The sequence below is a fragment of the Amyelois transitella genome, chromosome 5 (genome assembly GCF_032362555.1).
Source record: "Amyelois transitella isolate CPQ chromosome 5, ilAmyTran1.1, whole genome shotgun sequence".
Classification (NCBI taxonomy): domain Eukaryota; kingdom Metazoa; phylum Arthropoda; class Insecta; order Lepidoptera; family Pyralidae; genus Amyelois; species Amyelois transitella.
In genome coordinates this window covers 9,927,571-9,946,176 of record NC_083508.1, presented here as the reverse complement: position 1 = coordinate 9,946,176, position 18,606 = coordinate 9,927,571, and the positions used below count along the sequence as shown (strand labels likewise).

At 34.1% G+C, this 18,606-nt stretch overlaps 3 protein-coding genes across 3 annotated transcripts in view; 1 reads left to right on the top strand and 2 right to left on the bottom strand.

Moving 5' to 3' along the window:
- LOC132901802 (uncharacterized) overlaps positions 1-18,606 on the bottom strand; it is a 129,037-nt gene that overhangs the window by 98,553 nt on the left and 11,878 nt on the right. The gene's annotated exons all lie outside the window — the stretch shown is intronic.
- Positions 674-6,899, bottom strand: LOC106134533 (uncharacterized short-chain type dehydrogenase/reductase y4vI). Its single transcript, XM_013334619.2, has 11 exons — positions 6,757-6,899; positions 6,290-6,526; positions 5,676-5,849; positions 4,953-5,110; positions 4,370-4,511; positions 3,429-3,459; positions 3,206-3,309; positions 2,811-3,047; positions 1,705-1,878; positions 1,103-1,257; positions 674-858 (listed from the first exon to the last, which is right to left on the bottom strand). Exons 1-11 carry the CDS (start codon positions 6,856-6,858, stop codon positions 711-713), a joined length of 1,662 nt encoding a protein of 553 aa, XP_013190073.2. The 5' UTR covers positions 6,859-6,899; the 3' UTR covers positions 674-710.
- On the top strand, positions 13,019-18,528 carry LOC106134534 (15-hydroxyprostaglandin dehydrogenase [NAD(+)]). Its single transcript, XM_013334620.2, has 5 exons — positions 13,019-13,272; positions 14,521-14,757; positions 15,238-15,411; positions 16,033-16,187; positions 18,341-18,528. The coding sequence occupies exons 1-5, from the start codon at positions 13,177-13,179 to the stop codon at positions 18,489-18,491; spliced, it is 813 nt and encodes a 270-aa protein (XP_013190074.1). The 5' UTR covers positions 13,019-13,176; the 3' UTR covers positions 18,492-18,528.

The following is an 18,606-nucleotide window of genomic DNA, read 5'->3' as shown; positions in this document are numbered from 1 at the left end:
CAAGAACGTTCATTTAGGCCTTCCCACTCCGACCTTTCCCTCCACACTCTCCTTGTATATCGGCTTAGTAAACCTGTTTTCATTCATCCTCTCCACATGACCAAACCATCTTCACATACCCTTTGATCGACAATGACATTGAATACCTAAATCTTTTTATGAAAAGCAACGATTAAAAAGCACAGACGAGACTGAAGAAGGTACAGACAAGAAGGCGGTAAGTAGGAACAATATGCTCTCGCCTTAAACGTCCTGCTGCAGTAGGTAGTGTTCTCATAGTAAAAAAGAAATAAGATTTTATAATTAATATAATTAGATATTTTAGAAACTATGTAGGTATCTAGGTAGGTAATTTTTACCTCCTCTTTTATTCGCATGTAAATTGTAGCATGTAAATGTCATTCTGATGTACGGTTTCGGCTTCAATTCAATCGGTTCGTGAAAGAGTAAAACGCTCTTATTTTTTTTTTAAAGAGGCAACTTTATGATGTTAATTCTATGGTGATGAAATGAGTCTTACCAACCTTATAATGTAATAGTTTAAGATAGGTATATTAATCTATAAAGTTACAAAACCATTTATCTCTTACTACTTTGGTAGGTATATCTAGGTAAACTGGGACATCCTTATAACAAAATAGACATCGCAAGAAATAAAAAGTACCTACTTAGGTAATTTTTTTAAGAAATTGTAAAATTTTATTGCAGTGTCACGCAGTCGTTTCACCGAGGATCTTGTACGCTTTTGAAACTTCTTCTGTTATGTTTTTAACAGGTTTGTCATTGTGAGACAACCAGGTGCTTCCATTTTCACCATTTTTGAATGCATCAATTAAACCAGTAGCTGCGTTTTCTGGTCTGTAACAAGACGGAAACATTTTATTTATGAGCCACTTACATGGCTTAATCTTCATAAGCAGAACTAAGTTAGTCTACCCCGTAAAGGACAAAAGACCGTAAAAAAAAATATTGTAGATTCCGGCAACTTAGTAATTTGACCACCGTAATAAGATATAAGACTAATTATTAGATAGGTACTGTTAGTAAATATATGATTGGGTTTATAGAAAAAATAATTGATTTAGTGCTAGTAGATACGTACTTCTGTACATACAGTCCATTTATTAACTCATTCTTACGGCTCTCAATATCTTTGTCGAAGTGTTCTATATTTTGAGCGGACATCATCGCCGTGTCAGTGGCACCGTAACAAATTGTCATTAGACGTACTCCTGTCCTAGAATAGAAATCGTCTAGCTGAAAAAAAATTTCACTTGTTTAGTTTACATAAATAGTAACTACATACATACATACATACATACATACATAAAATCACGCCTCTTTCCCGGAGGGGTAGGCAGAGACTACCTCTTTCCACTTGCCACGATCCCTGCATACTTCCTTTGCTTCATCCACATTCATAACTCTCTTCATGCAAGCTCGGCGGTTTCGGGTACATTGTACATTGTACATATGGTAGTAACTACCTATTGTTAATATAATAATATTAGACATTGTCATAATTTTTTTCTATTCTAATATTTCCTATATGTCGATAAGCAAATGGACACTGACTTGCATGGAGATGTTTTGATAAAAAGAAAGAAAGAAAGAATGACCACAGGATAAACGATATTTTTCGTTACAACGGCGGAGCTGCAGGCATAGTCTATATAAAACCTAATAAAGTTGTTTAATACTTACACTGAGACATAAAGTAAACTGTAATACTGCACTTTTAGTACTGCAATAGATGGGAGCCAATGGGTGTTGAATCAGACTGGCGATAGAACCCGTGTTTATAATGGTGCCACCTCGACCTCCTTGGTCTTTCCTCATCAGCTCCAGGCCTTTCAATGTGCATGTACATAAAGCAGTCTGAAAATGATAGAAATCATCCTCCTGACATATTTGTTTCTGATTTATAGTAAAATTTGTATATAAAGGTTCTGGAAATGTATCGGGTCAATAGTATCCGAAACCGACGAGCTTGCATGAAATTTATGAATGTGGATGAAGCGCGAGAAGTATGCAGGGATTGTTGCAAGTGGAAAGATCTCTACGCCTTCCCCTCCGGGAACGGGGCATGATTTTATGTATGTATGCTTTTTGTATGTGAAAGAAAATTGAGATTAATTAGGTACCTACTTAATAGGTACGTGTTGGTTTCAGTCTTTTAGATAAATATTTTCAAGTATCGAGGCTTTGTTCCTGAGTGTTTCTAAAAATACTTTCTCAAATTAACTATTTGCGAGCACTCATAAATCAGGTTTTAGATAGCACATTATTCTTTCAAGAATACAGAAAACTGTTTCGTGAGTTATCTTACGAGTATCTTATCTTGTGTTTGTGGAGTTACAAGTACGCAGAGTTATAGAAGTAACAGAACATTATAAGATTGCAATGATAACAATATTTTTTTTTTTCTCATTTACATAATAAACGGCATGGGTATGGGAAGTAGGGTGTGTAGGGCTAGATCCTTTCTTAGAATGCAACGCAATGAGTAAAAATTCCAGAGACAGTCAGCGTTACCTTGTTGTCGCGACTAAAGCTCATTAATACTTTCTCACAAAATTGGACTCTTGGTCCTTTAAAGGCCTGAGCACACGAAAAGCTGGTCAGAAGCAATGCAGTTTCTAAGTGGGTTTGCACCAAGTTGTCATATAAGAACTCTTCGAAATTGTTAGATCAGATAGAACGCCGGTCCGCGCTCGAACAGCTGCTTCTTGTAATACAACTTTCGAAAGTATCCAAAGGGTTCTGACATACGTTTGATGTGCTTGGGCATTAAGAATTTAGTTACTTACCACATTTACTTCAATCATTTTCTTATACGTCTTGTAACCATCGTTTAATATGCCAGCGTTATTGAGAATCACGTCTATATATCCAAAGCGATCTATGATCATCTTAAAGCCTGCATCCAATTCATCATCTTTGGTGATATCACATTTGAAAAAGATCACTTTTCCATTTCCGAATTTTGAATTAAGCTCTTTTTCAAGAGCTACTCCTTCCTCGTTCACATCGAAGATAGTGACGTTCTGGAAAATAATGTCATGTGTGCATATAAATTTTTCGGGGGTAGGCAAATTTCGATTTAGTCTTACGAATGTATACTGTTGTTAAACAATTTAATCAAATAAATATAATGAACACAATATGTTAATGCCTTAAATCTAAAAGTTGTTTACACACTTACCTTAACTTTTTCATACTCGACAAGTTTTCTGACAATCAAAGCACCGATCCCTCTAGATGCTCCAGTTATAAGCACAACTTTGTCTTTCCATTCGTATACCATTGCTTATGATAATACGAAAAAAAAATATACCAAATTACTAGCCGCAAAGGTTGTTAGGGACTTGTGTTATAGAACACTAACTTGACGATACTGAAGTATAATTAAATGCGTTTAAAAAAACTCGTCTTGACATAGCTGCGGCATTTATAGGCCTATAATTACAAGGCATATTGTGTCTTATGTCTCAGTAAATATAGAGTTTGTCTCTTAAGGCCCTTTATGACCATTTGATACGAGTAAGGAAGTAATCTCGTGCGGTGTATTATTTATTTAGATATGAGTTTAATAATATTATGATAATGATGTAAACACTCTTAAAATTCCACAAGAACTCGTAGTTGTGCATATTTTGGTCCACTAGGAAAACGAATAATTGTTTTCATCTTTTATTTTTATATTTTGTTTATGTGTACTAAAATAGACAAAATAAGTAGGTACCTATATCAAAAAATGGAAAATTTCATGAAGATCAGTTTAGTGGTTTAATATCTTGCGGGGTAGAATGAGCAAATAGGTTTGGAAAGAATAAAAGGCCACGTTCAGTTGTATGACTTGTTGGAATTGTGATTTGTGGTTTAACTGAACAAACAAACTAACTTTTGCATTTACATACACCTTTTAATGTTTATCGCGAATTGTGCCCAAAAATTTATTTACTTTTAAACAGTTAGGTATGTCTGAATGTGTCATCAGTATCTTGATTTGTTTTTTATCGAACGAAGGTAATATTTTGGATATATAGTAAAAAGCTTATGCGGGAAAAATATAATATAAACAGCGCAATATTATTCAAAGGTTTTATTATTGAGAAAAAACATTTTTGAAAGAATTTTAATTATATAATAATAATCACAAAGGAATGTAACTACAGATTGCAGTTATTATGGACTTGTTTATATTTTATAAAAAAAAACATAACCAACAAACAACGAGCATTTCATTTTAAAAATCCTTAACCCCAAAATATTCTTTCTCCGGACACACTGCAGCCGCCTCAGTGGTCACATAATACAAACTAAATTTATCTTAAATACGAGTACCACCGACTTTAAACCCTCAAACTATGGTGTCAGAGAGAATTTTGTACGCTTTTGTAACTTGGTCAGTGATATTCTTCGCTGGTTTGTCGTTCACAGACAGCCAAGTGCTGCCATTTTGGCCATTTTTGTATGTATCAATCAATGCAGTGGCTGCATTTTCAGGTCTGAATAAAAATAAAAATAAAATAATTATAGGAAAATAAAGACCTAACATTTGACCAAAATTCAAGACAAAAATTTTTTTCACAGATTTTTGGCTAAGCATTGTTGATATGAAAGGTATACCTAATCATAAGAATATGAATTATTTTGTTAAATAACACACACAAGTTTTCTTTTCTTTGTACTTCTATACCTAACTATTTATGAAACAATACTTGTTTGGTTACTTGGTTCCGGAAATTCATTCACATTCTATAATTACTATGGGCAGTAGAAACTTTAACTTCAGGAAGAATTAAATAGGACGTTGACCTTAGCATAGTGTTTAAATATTCAGCAAGCTGGTTTATAACTGTTTTTTTTTTATAATAAAAATAGTAAATTTAAATGACTAGGAATACTTTATGCTAAGACAAATTGATTGCTATGATTAAGATACTTACTTTTGTAAATATAGGCCGTCTAACAAAACATTTTGTATGTTGTTATGTATCCTTTTATCAAAGCTCCCAAGTTTTTGTACCAACAGCAAAGAAGTGGTAGTAGCGCCGTAACAGATTGCTATCAATCGGACGCCTGTCCTTAAATAGTACTCATCCAGCTAAAACATAGATAAGACATTAGAAAGGCATAGTGATGAATGAATGAATGAATGACTCAATGACTAATTAAACATATAGGTTAATATTTCACTAAGCCAAACAGCTGAGCGTGGCCTATCAGTCTTTTCAAGACTGGTGGCTCTGTCTACCCTGCTAGGGATATAGACGTGATCATATGTATGTATGTATGTATGCATGTATGTAAATATGTATGTAAATGTTTATATAAAAAAAATCTTTAGTACGACATTACCTAGTAAATCCACTTATTGGTTCATTCGAAGATATTTTTTTATGGTGAAGTATTTGTCTACAAATACTTTAAGTCTTATTTGTAAGTTTATGCATCGATCAAAATTAATAGTTTTTGGCGTTTGATTCAAAAATTTTCAAGACTAGGTTTATCGGGAAAACATTGCTTTATATTTTTAAGAATAATCACAAGATGTCCTACTTAGACGGTCGCTGGACTTACTGAGTTTCATGATGAAGTATAAAAAGTACACTACCAGAAATATGCAGTGAAGTTTCATAATCTAACGATACAAATAAAAATATTCTTACACTTAGACAAAGAGTGAATTGTAACACTGCACTTTTGGTACCGGCGTACATTGGAGTAGCAGACAGTTGATATAGACTGACTATTGAAGCTGTGTTGATAATGGTACCTCCACGACCACCCTCGTCTTTGCGCATCACTTCCAATGCTTTTAATGTGCAAGTGTACAGGGCAGTCTGAAAATATAAGTAAATGAAAATTATTTATACTGTTCTTTTGGTCACTCTCCGAAATCGTAAGATTTAGAGCAGCTTCGACAAAGGCAACGCGAGTTCATTACGTCAAAATGGGTGTTTAAGATTTTTATTTACGAGACAAGATATAACCAGAGGCCTTAAGGATATAATTTTCGAGCGACCATTCGATAATGGCACTTATGCGTATGTTAAAATTATACATTTAAACATCAATTATCCGTAGAAAAGGAGGTGAGTTAAAATTACTTTAAGGACAGTAAACAGATTTTGATGCGAGTCAAGAAAGGGAACGCTTCCATAATTCAGCTCATGTAACTGGGAGGTTTTTAGAGCCATTAGTTACTGGTGGTCTCTTTCAGTCATCTTATACTCTCTTATCTTCTGTCGCAGATAAAAATACAAACTAGAGTATCACTCACCACATTAACTTCAACCATTTTCTTGTATGCCTCATAGCTATCGTTCATAATACCAGCATTATTTACAAGCACGTCCAGATATCCAAACCGATCTAAGATCATCTTGAATCCAGCATTTAACTCGTCATCTTTGGTGATATCACATTTAAAAAAGGTAACTTTATTACTTCCAAATTTTGTATTGAGCTCCTTCTCTAGGTTTTTACCTTCATCATCTACATCAAAGATTGTCACATTCTGAAAAATAATGTATGTACCTAGTAGTTTATTTATGTAAGGACAATTACCAACTGACTCATTTCACCGGCTTATAAAAAGGTAGCTACATGTTTTTATGGTGAACAGTTTAATAAAAAGATTTGTAAAAAGAACAATAGAAGTTTTTGAACATATAATATCAAGTGCAACACAAAATAAGTTTTGATAAAGAAATGTGTTTAACAAGTAAATCGTTTTTTGGAACATACCTTGACATTTTCAAACTCTACTAATTTTCTAACTATCAGAGCACCGATGCCGCCAGATGCTCCTGTTATAAGTACAACTTTATTTTTCCATTCATAAGCCATTGCTTTGGTTAAACAATTGTCGATATTTTAAAATAATGCGAGGCTTCGCTTATTTTATATACTGTTTTCATGAAACGTCATAAGTCTCGGAAAATTCACAAACTATTATGACACCAACTAGACTCATGTAACAAACTGCTAAAAAAACAGTGTACTTACGACCTTTTGATAAATTTTGAAAGGAATCACCAGTTTTCAGTGTTTAACATACATCTTAGGAATTTTTTGGTTATTCCGTTATTTCACATAAATAACATTCGATGTTTACATCAAGGAGAAAGGTGAAAGAAAAATCGTATTGCTTAGAATTTCCACCAAAATATTATGTCAAAATTAGGTTTAAGGATACCTAAATTCATTGAGCCAAAACTGTGGGCTGGAATGTTTGTCAACAAATTGACACAACACGTGTAACAAAATTTTTATGCGGCTAAGTGCTTACCTAATTTTCATTTGTTTATTATCAACAATGTGTAACTGAGAGATTGACGAACAATGCATAGCTGAAATAACTGTATGAAGCAGAAATTTGGTTGAATGTTCCTTAGGAAGCATAGGGCCGATCTTCTTATAACCTCACGAGAATGGGAATGAACGGCGATTTCGGTTTTACGGGGTCCGAGCTTTGTCCAATAACATAATTCAATCTATGTGGGGATCCACTTCTGATTCTTGTAGAAATGCAGGGCCCTATTTTTTTTAGCTAATTTGAAGTTAGTAGCTTGATTTCGTGTTCTAACTTGGTCCCGTGTTTTTATATTATAATATTTAAGGTAGATATATTCGTATCGAAGGTTAATAAGAATTTAGACGGACTCGGGGACTCAACATCAACAGTGTAATTTTGGTGTTATTTCCATACAAACATATAGTCACTTTTATATCCCTTGCGAGGTAGACAGAGTCAACAGTCTTGAAAACACTGAAAGGTGGCGTTCAGCTTTCTAATGGAACTGAAATTCAAATAGTGATAGGTTGCTAGCTTATCGCCGCGGCAAGAGGAATCCCAAGTTTATAGGCCTATCCCTAAGTTGCCTATTTGGATGGATGATGATGGATGCCTCCATTGGAAAGAGATGGAGTTCCTATTCGTTTTTCTATTTTTGCCGGGAACCACACGGCCCAATAAATTACTAGTCTGGCACAAATACAACTTATAAGTAGGTTAACTTAAAACTCGTTGAATGTTACCCTAATATGGTATTATTTTTTGCCAATAAATTAATTCATTCTGATTATTAATTCAAACATTGTTAATAATACTTTTGTACTCTTTGTGATGTGCTTACATAATTGACAGGTTAGCGAGTTCAACCATTTCTGCTTGGTTTCAAGACAAATTTAAAGAAGTTATAAAAAATATTTAAAGTATGAATTAGATTCATAGATAGTTGTTGGTCCATCGCCTATAAGGAAGTGTCTCAATAGTGTATTTCCCTTGGTAGACTTTTACAAGCTTCAGGGAAAGAGAGCAACTGGCACAATTCCTTCTTTTGTGATTATAAGACTTGTAATTATAAGTATACCAGTATATTATTACTTTTTAAGTTATACATAGAAGAGTACTTTCTTAATAATTAAAATAAAAAGATTTTAGACTCGTCCTAATAAAAAAATCGCAAAAATTGAAATGACCGTGTCAATTAAAATCCATGCAAACATTATAAATAATTATATTTTCCATCAATATGATCTCGTCTATATCCCTAGCGGGGTAGACAAAGCTAGCAGTCTTGAAAGACTGATAGGCCACGATCAGCTGGTACGCTTAATGATAGAATTGAAATTCAAATAGGTTAAAAACAGAATCAGTTTATATGCCTATCCGTTAGTTGCTTTCTACGACATCCATGATAGATATTATTTCTATGTTTTCGTTTTTTTTCGTAAACAACTGCGATTAATTTTGATGATATTTGACACAGACAGACACACAGAAAACAGACACAGAGAAATCTTCAGGAGTAACAATATAGGTACTCGTTTTAAATTCCCACGGCAACAAAGCCGATAATAAATATGTAACGTGACTTAATTTATCTGTGACTGCATATCTATGATAAATAGGATAAATTAGATAGTTCGAATGCAATCTTTATAACATCTAAATATACTAATCCACCAGTGATTTAGATACCTATGCGACCTACATAGGTACACCTTAAAAAAAAATGTCATTTTGTTTATTGTCATTGTCTGCAAAAACATTTTTTTTTTGCATTTAAAATTTTATTAATTTAATTTCTATTTCATCCATTCATAATAAAATAGTCTTGTCCACATTCTATAGCCTATTTTGTCTTATTCGAAGTTTTGATTATTGTGTAGTTAATGTTATTTAAGGAAGTGCTGCAGTGCAGTTTGTCACCGCTTCTTTTGCACTGACGCTGAGGAAGCGACACAAAACTTAGTATTAAGTAATTTATTTGACGTCAAACAAAGTTGGGAAACCAAAAGATATGACAATTATTAAGTGATATTCGAGTAATATACATATGTATGTGATAAAAAAATTTCTTCGTTATTTTATTATTAATTTTTTAAATTCGTATTTTATTCAGACTAGATTACGACTACTGGTTATTCGCATAAAATGAGAAATCTCGCCAATATCTATTCCTGTTTTTAATCGCTACAAACAAAAATACAAACCTTTTTTCAAGATCAATAAACATTATTACGAAATTATAACAAACTAATAAACCTGAAAGTGCAAAGTACAAAAGATATAACAGATAGATTTTGCCCAATAATCAAAAATCATTATTCAGTCAGTTGGGTTACAAAGATAATTTATTGGTAAATTTCCCTGTGGTGAGAAAGGCTTTTAGCGATGGATTCCGATATAGTTAAAAACAATTTCATTTTACATACATTCACCATACCACATTCATAAATAACGCATTTTGTGCATGGAAATCTATGTTTTTTTATTGCGAATTTCCATATTTTATAATTTGTTTTGCAACTGAGTTAAAGTCACTTTGCTTTATACGCCTTAAATTTTATGTTATTTACTAGCTTCTGACAGCGGCTTCGCTTGTATGTTAACTTTAGCATATTATGTAGATATTATTCTGATGTTTTTAAATTAGAAGCTATGAAGATTCATCCAAATTCGTTCCGGTATTTTGTGTGAATGTTTGTCACTCGACAAACAAACGTACTCACAAACTTCGCATTCTCGTCTTACCTTACAGGGTAGACAGAGTCAACATACACAAAACTCGATAGCGAGGTTTAAAACTTAACGACGGAATAAAGATTACCTAGAGATACTGACAGGTTGTCGCCTAAAAGACGAAAACCCAAGTCTATTATATATATAACGGCCTCTGTGGCGCAGTGGTAGTACGCTTGTCTGTGACACCGGAGGTCCCGGGTTCGAATCCCGGCCAGAACATGATGAGAAAAGAACTTTTTCTGATTGACCTGGGTCTTGGATGTTTATCTATATAAGTATTTATTATAAAATATAGTATCGTTGAGTTAGTATCACGTAACACAAGTCTCTAACTTACTTCGAGGCTGACTCAATCTGTGTATATAGGGGACAAATTACACATATATATATGTATATATATATATATATGTATATATATATATATATATATGTATATATATATATATATATATATATATATATATATATTACTATTTTATTATATGGTTATACGAGTAAGTACGTTTTTCGGCCTCTGTGGTAAAAAAGTGTTGTTTTCTGATTTTTACATGCTTAACTATACTTATTAGTTAATGCCATAAAATAAAGAATTGTCTCACTACCTACGTTTGAGTTGGGCTGTGTAATTAGTTAAAAAATGTGTACATACATACATATAGTCACGTCTTTATTCTTTACGGGGTAGACGGAACGGACGGATGATCTCGCAAAGACTTAAAGGCCGAGATTGTTCAGCTGTTTGGTTTAATGATGGAATTGAGGTTCATAAAGTTAAGTATATCTGTGTGATTTTATTAGTAAAAAATAGTACGAGTAAGTATATTGATATACGCGACCGAAATCTGAATAAGTAATATAATAAGCATGTAATATCTCGACGTTTTATGGCTCCATCCGTGTTCGACATCACGGAATCCAGTGGTTGCGAAAACAAAAACATAATTTGATGCGCAGTCTGTTAAAAACCAAACATTGAGTGTCAGGGTCACTTTTGTGCGTGACGGTACTTGGCGATGAATTAATATGATGCCAATGCCGGTGGATGAAGATTCCACTGAACCTACAGAGCCATAACACCGGACGCCAGTCATCCTGTGACCGGTCAGTACTACAACCCGGTCGAAAAAAACGGTTTTTCACGCATCGCGATAGTTTAGAAGTATATAAGTAACTACAACGTTTAACAATAAGTACAACGCTTGTACCACTGGTTATTACATAAGTTTGTTCATTACTATATATCCACGTGCTAAGGATCAAATAGTTACAAGTATTCATGTGTGGGTCACCCATATATAATTATTTGGGTAACAACTTCTAAGCGATCTTTGAGTAAATCGGCGATGCAAATGAAATGGAATATTCATGTTATACAATTTTTGAAAACCGCGCAGAAAAAAATATATGATGTCGTTTCATTATAATATTAAGAATTATAAAATAGTTTCTCATTAGTGTTAAAAATAGAATAATATTACATCGGTAACATCATGCTTTGACAAATTTGCATTCAAATTTCAGTATCCAAAACATATTTTGTTAAAACCTAGTACAATATATATAATATTAAGAATTATTCAAATAGATTCTCATTAGTATTAAAAATAGAATATTATCTACATCCTTAATATTATGCTTTGACAAATTTGCATTCAAATATCAGTATCCAAAACATATTTCGTTAAAATCTATCTATTTATGAGGCATAATATGAGAACGTTTATAATCACGTCTTCTGGAAGGGGTAGACAGGGACTACATCTTTTATTTGCCAAGATCCCAGCATATTTCCTCACATACACACTCACTCATCAATCGTTTCATGTTAACCTAATATAGTAAGCTAAGTTCGTTAACCTGTTCATTATTCTCAACATGAAGAAAAACCATCTTATAGACATTTCTAAATAACGTATGGAGCCGCCAGCATAAGGTTGTATTTAAGACTTATAAAATTCAGGTATATTGAAGGATATTGGTAGCTAATATCGCAGGTTATATTTTTTTTTTTACCTTTATGGTAACAGAATATACATAAGTAGGTATACATTTCATCTAACAACTCCGCACCGCAGCCACGTGTAGACATAATAAATGAATACAGTAGGTAGGTAATTAACATATACATACCTACATACATATAATTACGTCTATATTCCTTGCGGGGTAGACAGAGCCAACAGTCTTGAAATTACTGATAGGCCACGTTCAGCTGTATGGCTTAATGATAGAATTGAGATACAAATAGTGACAGGTTGCTAGCCTATCGCCTAAAAGAAGTATTTGAAGTGTATATTAACTTACTACTTAACAATTTATATTTTTATCAAAAGATAATGTCTGAACAACAATAAAGAGTTATTATTCTTATCATATCATGTAATAGGACTAAAGACTTCAAGTGCTGTGCGATAATGAATAAGTACATTTAATTGGAGAGAAATCTTAGTACTTGGTGGAAAATATTTCTAACTTTGATTCCACCAGGCCCGTTGGAGGTTGCAAAAGGCAACAATAATTAACCTTAACCTTAATTATTTTCTGTATTAATAATAAATTAAGTACCTTAATTTGTAAAGAATTATTAAAAAAAATGTCAGTAAATATTCGGATCTTAGCATATTTAATCAATCATTAACTAAATTTACATACAAACTCTTACATTACTGATTGAACTAAAAGTTTACTAGCAGCCGAAACTACTGGTTATATGGCGTGATATTTGACATGTATATGTCTTGAATAGAATAGGGAAGCAATCAAATAAAGGGTATTCTGAAAACTGCACGGGAATGAATGAAAATAAACAAGATTTTATATTTTGCGCGGGTGGTGGTATTTATTTGTACCTACCATAATCCAACCAACTGAGCGTGGCTTTTGAGTCTGTAAGTATAATATTATATTAGGACTGTCTACCTCGTATTTTCGACATATATAACGAAGTGATATAATATGTGTGTAATAAATTTGTAGATAAGTACATTTTTTATCAATTTTGTGAGGGATTTACTCTTGTAAAAACTTCACAAGCCCGCCTGTCTTTCCTTAAATCCGGCCCTGCGTTCCGTAATACACGTATCTTTAATTGTTTCATTGCAAATTAGTATTTCATTGAAGTTGGTAGTGCAGCGATGTATCAAGTGAAGGATAAAGTCGTTCTCATCACTGGAGGAGCTGCTGGTATTGGCAGGGAGCTCGTCAGGGCTTTTCTTACTGAAGGGGCTAAGGTTCGTTTCTTTTTATTATTGAATAAAAAATAAATTGTTCGAATTATAGGTATGTGAAGGTAAAAGACTTATATTTTCTTACATAGATTTATTTTTAGCCGTCTCTTTTTCAGAGATATCGTAAAACGCGACTAAGGGATAGGTTTATAAACTTGGGATTCATTTCGACGATGGGTTAGCAACCTGTCACTATTTGAATCCCAATCATTAAGCCAAACCGTTGAACGTGGCCTTTCGGTCCTTTCAAGACTATTGGGTTGGCTCTGTGTACCCCGCAAGGGATATACAGTATTGAATACAACCACTCCTTACAAGAAAACTGTCGGGAATGCTTTATAAAGTTTCCGAGAAGGTTATTTTCAAAATGGTTTTAAAAATAGGCAAAGATCAAATGTCAAAGTTCGAGTTTATTTACCAATGGTTGATAAGGAGATGAGATGTTAACACAAATAAGATGTTAAAATTGTTTATACCTACAATGTAAATACCTAAATATGTAAATAAGTCTTACTATTCCGATTTCTGTTGTGATCCTATGTGGCTGAATGACAGTGTGCCTCTTTCTGTCTCGGGTTCGAATCCCGGTCAAGCCATGATGAAAATCGCGAAAAACGCCTGAGGGATATCCGGATAGACTAACACTAAAACAATATTGGAAAAGTATATGTATAGAGGATTATTTTATAAAACACAATAAAGTTAGCATAATCTGTGATTTATTTTAAGCCCAGACTTGTGCAATCCTCTCCTGTTACTTCAGGTTATTGAGCTATTTAATATAAAAGATACCTGTATGAGTCTATAGATATTTATATATGTATATATTTATTTGTATGGTGTATATATTTATATTATGTTATTATCAGATCTGTACACAATTCTGCCTTATTCAATATTTTGTCTTACAAATTTACTGTATTTTTGTTTGTCTGTTTTTTGTGTTCTTTCGTATGTACAATAAAGATATATCAAACAAACAAATACAAAAAAACCTCACTCGGAATAGCTAAAGATGGTAATTCAATTCTAGGCAAGTCTCTTGAGGATATTAATGTTGTACAAGAAAACCAGCATTCTGTTCATCATGAAGATTATGAAGAAGACAAATACTAGTCAGTTTTTTCACTTTCATCTTAGTACGCTAATTGATTAATTATCATTATCAAAGAATAATTCTAAGTTAAGAAGAGAGATTTCTCCTCTTTAATTAGAATTATTCTCTAGTTAGTATGTATTTTTTGATTACAGCATATAGCAGTGTTAGATTTGGACATCAATAATGGGCGAGATTTAGAGGAAGAGTTAACCTCAAAACATGGGCCTAGTAAAATTAAATTCTACAAGTGTGACGTCACTAGTGAAGATCTTAACAAATGCTATGATAGTGTTGTGAGAGATGTGGATTATATTGATGTAGTTATCAACTGCGCTGGTATACTTAATGATAGTCCAAAGGTTTATTTGAAGGCGATAGCGGTAAATGTGGTAAGCTCTTTTATCTTTGATATGTTTTTACTTTATCTCCTATTTTAAGGAATATAATTAATTAAAAGTTTAATAATAATTAAGGATAGGCTTATTAACTTGGGTTCTTCTTTCAGGCGATGGGCTAACAACCTGCCACTATTTGAATCTCAATTCTATCATTAAGTCAAACAGCTGAACGTTGACTATCAGTCTTTTTTCAAGAGTGTTTCTGTCTAACTCCGCAAGGGATTTAGACGTGATTATACGTATGTATGTAGTATGTATGTATAAAAGTTAAATTTTATAAAGAAAATCGTAATCTCGTAACTTTATGAATGTCAGGTTTTGAGTCTTGAAAAGAATTTAAGGCTTTCAAAAGAAGATTTCTATTCTACTTGGGAAGAGAAGCAGTACAGACTATAAAGAGAAGCAGTGCATACATATGTTTTTTCTTCAAATTTAAATGACTGTTCTTAAGTTCAATGAATGTTTTTTCAGACAGCCTTAATATCAAGTTCGATGAAGGCATATGGCCTGATGCGTAAGGATAAAGGCGGTAGAGGAGGCACAATCATCAATATTTCTTCAATAATGGGCCTCCTACAATCCGGATTCTTGCCTATATATTCGGCCACTAAAACTGCTGTTCTGCAATTCAGCAATGGACTTGGGGTATGTATATTTTCTTTCAGATCATTGACTTCAGATCTGTGCACACATAATGTATAGATATCGTTAATTTTGTATCACATTCGTGTAAAAACCTCGCAAGTATCGGTAGTCTAACAGTTTTAAGGCTGGATTTAAAAGCGTGTTGCACATGGAGAGGTAAGATGCAACCGTGAAGTGAAAAATATCGGGAGTACACGTTGCGTAACCATGAAACAATATAGGTTAGGTTTCTTACATAGGCTTCAGAGGTCAGATGGAAGTCGCTACGTGCAAAAATCTCACTTACTCAATCCAAGATGTGTCGGGTACGCTGTAACAAGAACGATGTTTTGGGGACCACCAAAGGGGAGATTTTCTGCCACTCTAAGTGTTATGCCTGGGGAACCGCAGCTCCGACTATGTTGAGTCGGAGGTTGTATTTATGCTCCAATCAGTAAAATCAGTGTAATCGCGATTTAGACTCTTCACTGCTATTGGCTGAGCGCGTCATATTCTTCGCTATGATTGACAGATTGTGTGTGACGTTAGTGATGTCGCACAAATCCACCAAGAACAAGCTTCTTACAAATAGGGAAAACAATTCAAATGACGTGGTAAAAAACGTGGTTTTAATTTCTTCAGATGGACATAAACTACAGCCGCTCTGACGTTCGAGTTGTGACAGTATGCTTTGGATGCACATACACTAGTTTGCTAGAACGAGGCAAGATGGCGGGCGTAGACGAAGATGTGGACGATGACATGTTTACCGCCTTGGAGCGGTTGCCTCACCAGACGTAAGTAATGTTCTCACATGGTCGTCAATTCTGGTAATATATCTATATATATAAAACTCTTCCGTTACTGAGTGACTGACTGACAGACAACGCACAGTCGAAACTACTGGTCGTAGACAGCTGAAATTTGGAATGTAGGTTCCTTGGGATATGTAGGGGAGCACTAAGAAAGGATTTTTGGAAATTCAACCCCCAAGGGGGGGAAAAGGGGTAAAAACGTTTCTATGAAAAATCTTATTCCTTGGGTTTATAAACTTGAAACTTGGCATGAACACATACATAGGCAAGTAAATATGTTTGACATTATAAGTTTTTTCAAACTACCCTCCAATCGTGATTTAGGGGGTGCGATTGGGTGACTGATTTATAAACGCACAGCCGAAACCGCTCGGTATAGGAGTCTGAGATTTTGAACAGAGGTTCCTTTAGTAACATAAGTGAGCACTAAGAAGGGATTTTTGAAATGTCAACCCCCAAGGGGGGGAAACGGGATAAACTGAGCCGGGGCTGCGGGAAAGTTCTAACGAGATACCGTGGCCCCGGAATGCAAAGGGCAACTGAAGGAAGGAGGTGGGTTTTAGTCAGTAAAAGTCTGACACTCCCTTCCGTTCCACCCAGAGCGGGAGAGGTCATTTGATGATTTCCCATCCTTAAAAAAAAAGACTTTGTATGACAACTTTCAGTCGTCTCTTTAACATACATAATAACATACATAATTATGTACATACATGCATAACATTAATAACATCACGCCTTTAAATCCCTATTTTGTGTTAACACTACCCATACAAACAGCTAAAAGGAAACAAGTGAAGAGACGAAATTTGTCCGCATCCATTTTCACCTAAATTCTTAACGTTAATGAGATTTACTTTTTATTATCAGGTCAACCTAAAAGCCTCACATGTACGTATAACTTCGTAAGAATTTTCTTTCAACTCCTAACCGTTGAGGAGTTGTACCTTCCATCATCAGCTCATTCACATGGGATGATGACTATCAGACGCAAATACTTAAACAGATCTATGAAATTGTCAAAAACGTAATTGCCTGTAAATTTGAGGTTTACCCTTGATTTCCCTGGAATACCATCATCAGATCCTGACTAGGTAACAACGGGACCAACTTGAAAGTATACTCTACCGAACAAAAAAAGAATCACGTAAATCGGTCCATAAATTCCGAACATTCAACATTAGAAAGCTACATCATCCCTGAGTAACACAGGCTATATTTAATTCCAGTTGTAACAAGATTTCAGCCTGTGGAAGAAAAAGCCCTGTCGAGATCATTAAAAACGCTATATATAACCGAATTACACGTGGGCGAAGCCGCGGGCGGAAAGCTAGTCTTTACACAAGAGGCCACTGGCTGACTGACATATAAAAGCATTAACCCGTTAAATCTAAAGAATTGAAATATGTGGTGTAGATGTGCATTAAGAGAGGATTTCTTAAAATTCTTAGAGAAACAGAAATATGGGTGATTTTTATTTCAAGCCGTGACTTTGACTTAAGGTCCTATGTCTCCTAGCTGGGGCAGAGGGCATCCACAGTGCGTCGCCATCCCGCTCGGTCTTGAGCTTCGCGTGTTTTCAAGTCGTGGTTATTATTATTTTTCAAACTTATTACATATAGCTCTATAGAGAAGGACAGACCTCAGAATTCCATCCATGCTGGGGCCCATTATACCTTCTAGTTTCCTTACCAGACGTTAGTAACAGTGCTCATCAGATCATCATGCATACGGCTGAATAATGTCTTTATCCTTAACGGGTTAGACAGAACCAATAGTCACAAGACATAGTCATTAGCCAAATTAATTCAGTAATACCTTTCTTAACTAGGTTCCTACGCCATCGCAAACCCAAGGTTTCGGCTGTTTGTTGATAGTCATGTCAATAACCTTTTATACTGGTATTTATTTAGATAAATTCACAATCGTGGTAGTTTTATGATAAGAATGATTGTTGATAAGAAACTTCTAAGTTTGTAAACACTTATCGATGTGGGTAAAATTTTGTGAATTGACAATCGTAGCTGGTTGTTTAACTAGAAATAAAGTGATACTAAATATAATTACGAAGGAGCTTTTGAATATTTAAAATGCACTGTCAGTGGCGAATTGCTGTTTAATTTAAAATAAATTTTCAGAGTTGAATCAGCTGCGCGTGGTTTCATGGAGGCTTTCAAAATGGCCTCCAGTGGAAGTACATGGTTGGTGACTTCAAACAAACCAGCGAAGGATATCACATCTGATGTCAAAGAAGGCTTTAACATAACAAGCAGATCAATATTTCAGTGAAATTAAAAAAAAAAAACAATATAATATTATGTTACCAGGGTTCACATATGTATGTGTACTTTATATTAAATATTAAATTCTTAATGTTTTTCAAGCATCATCTTGTGTAGGTATA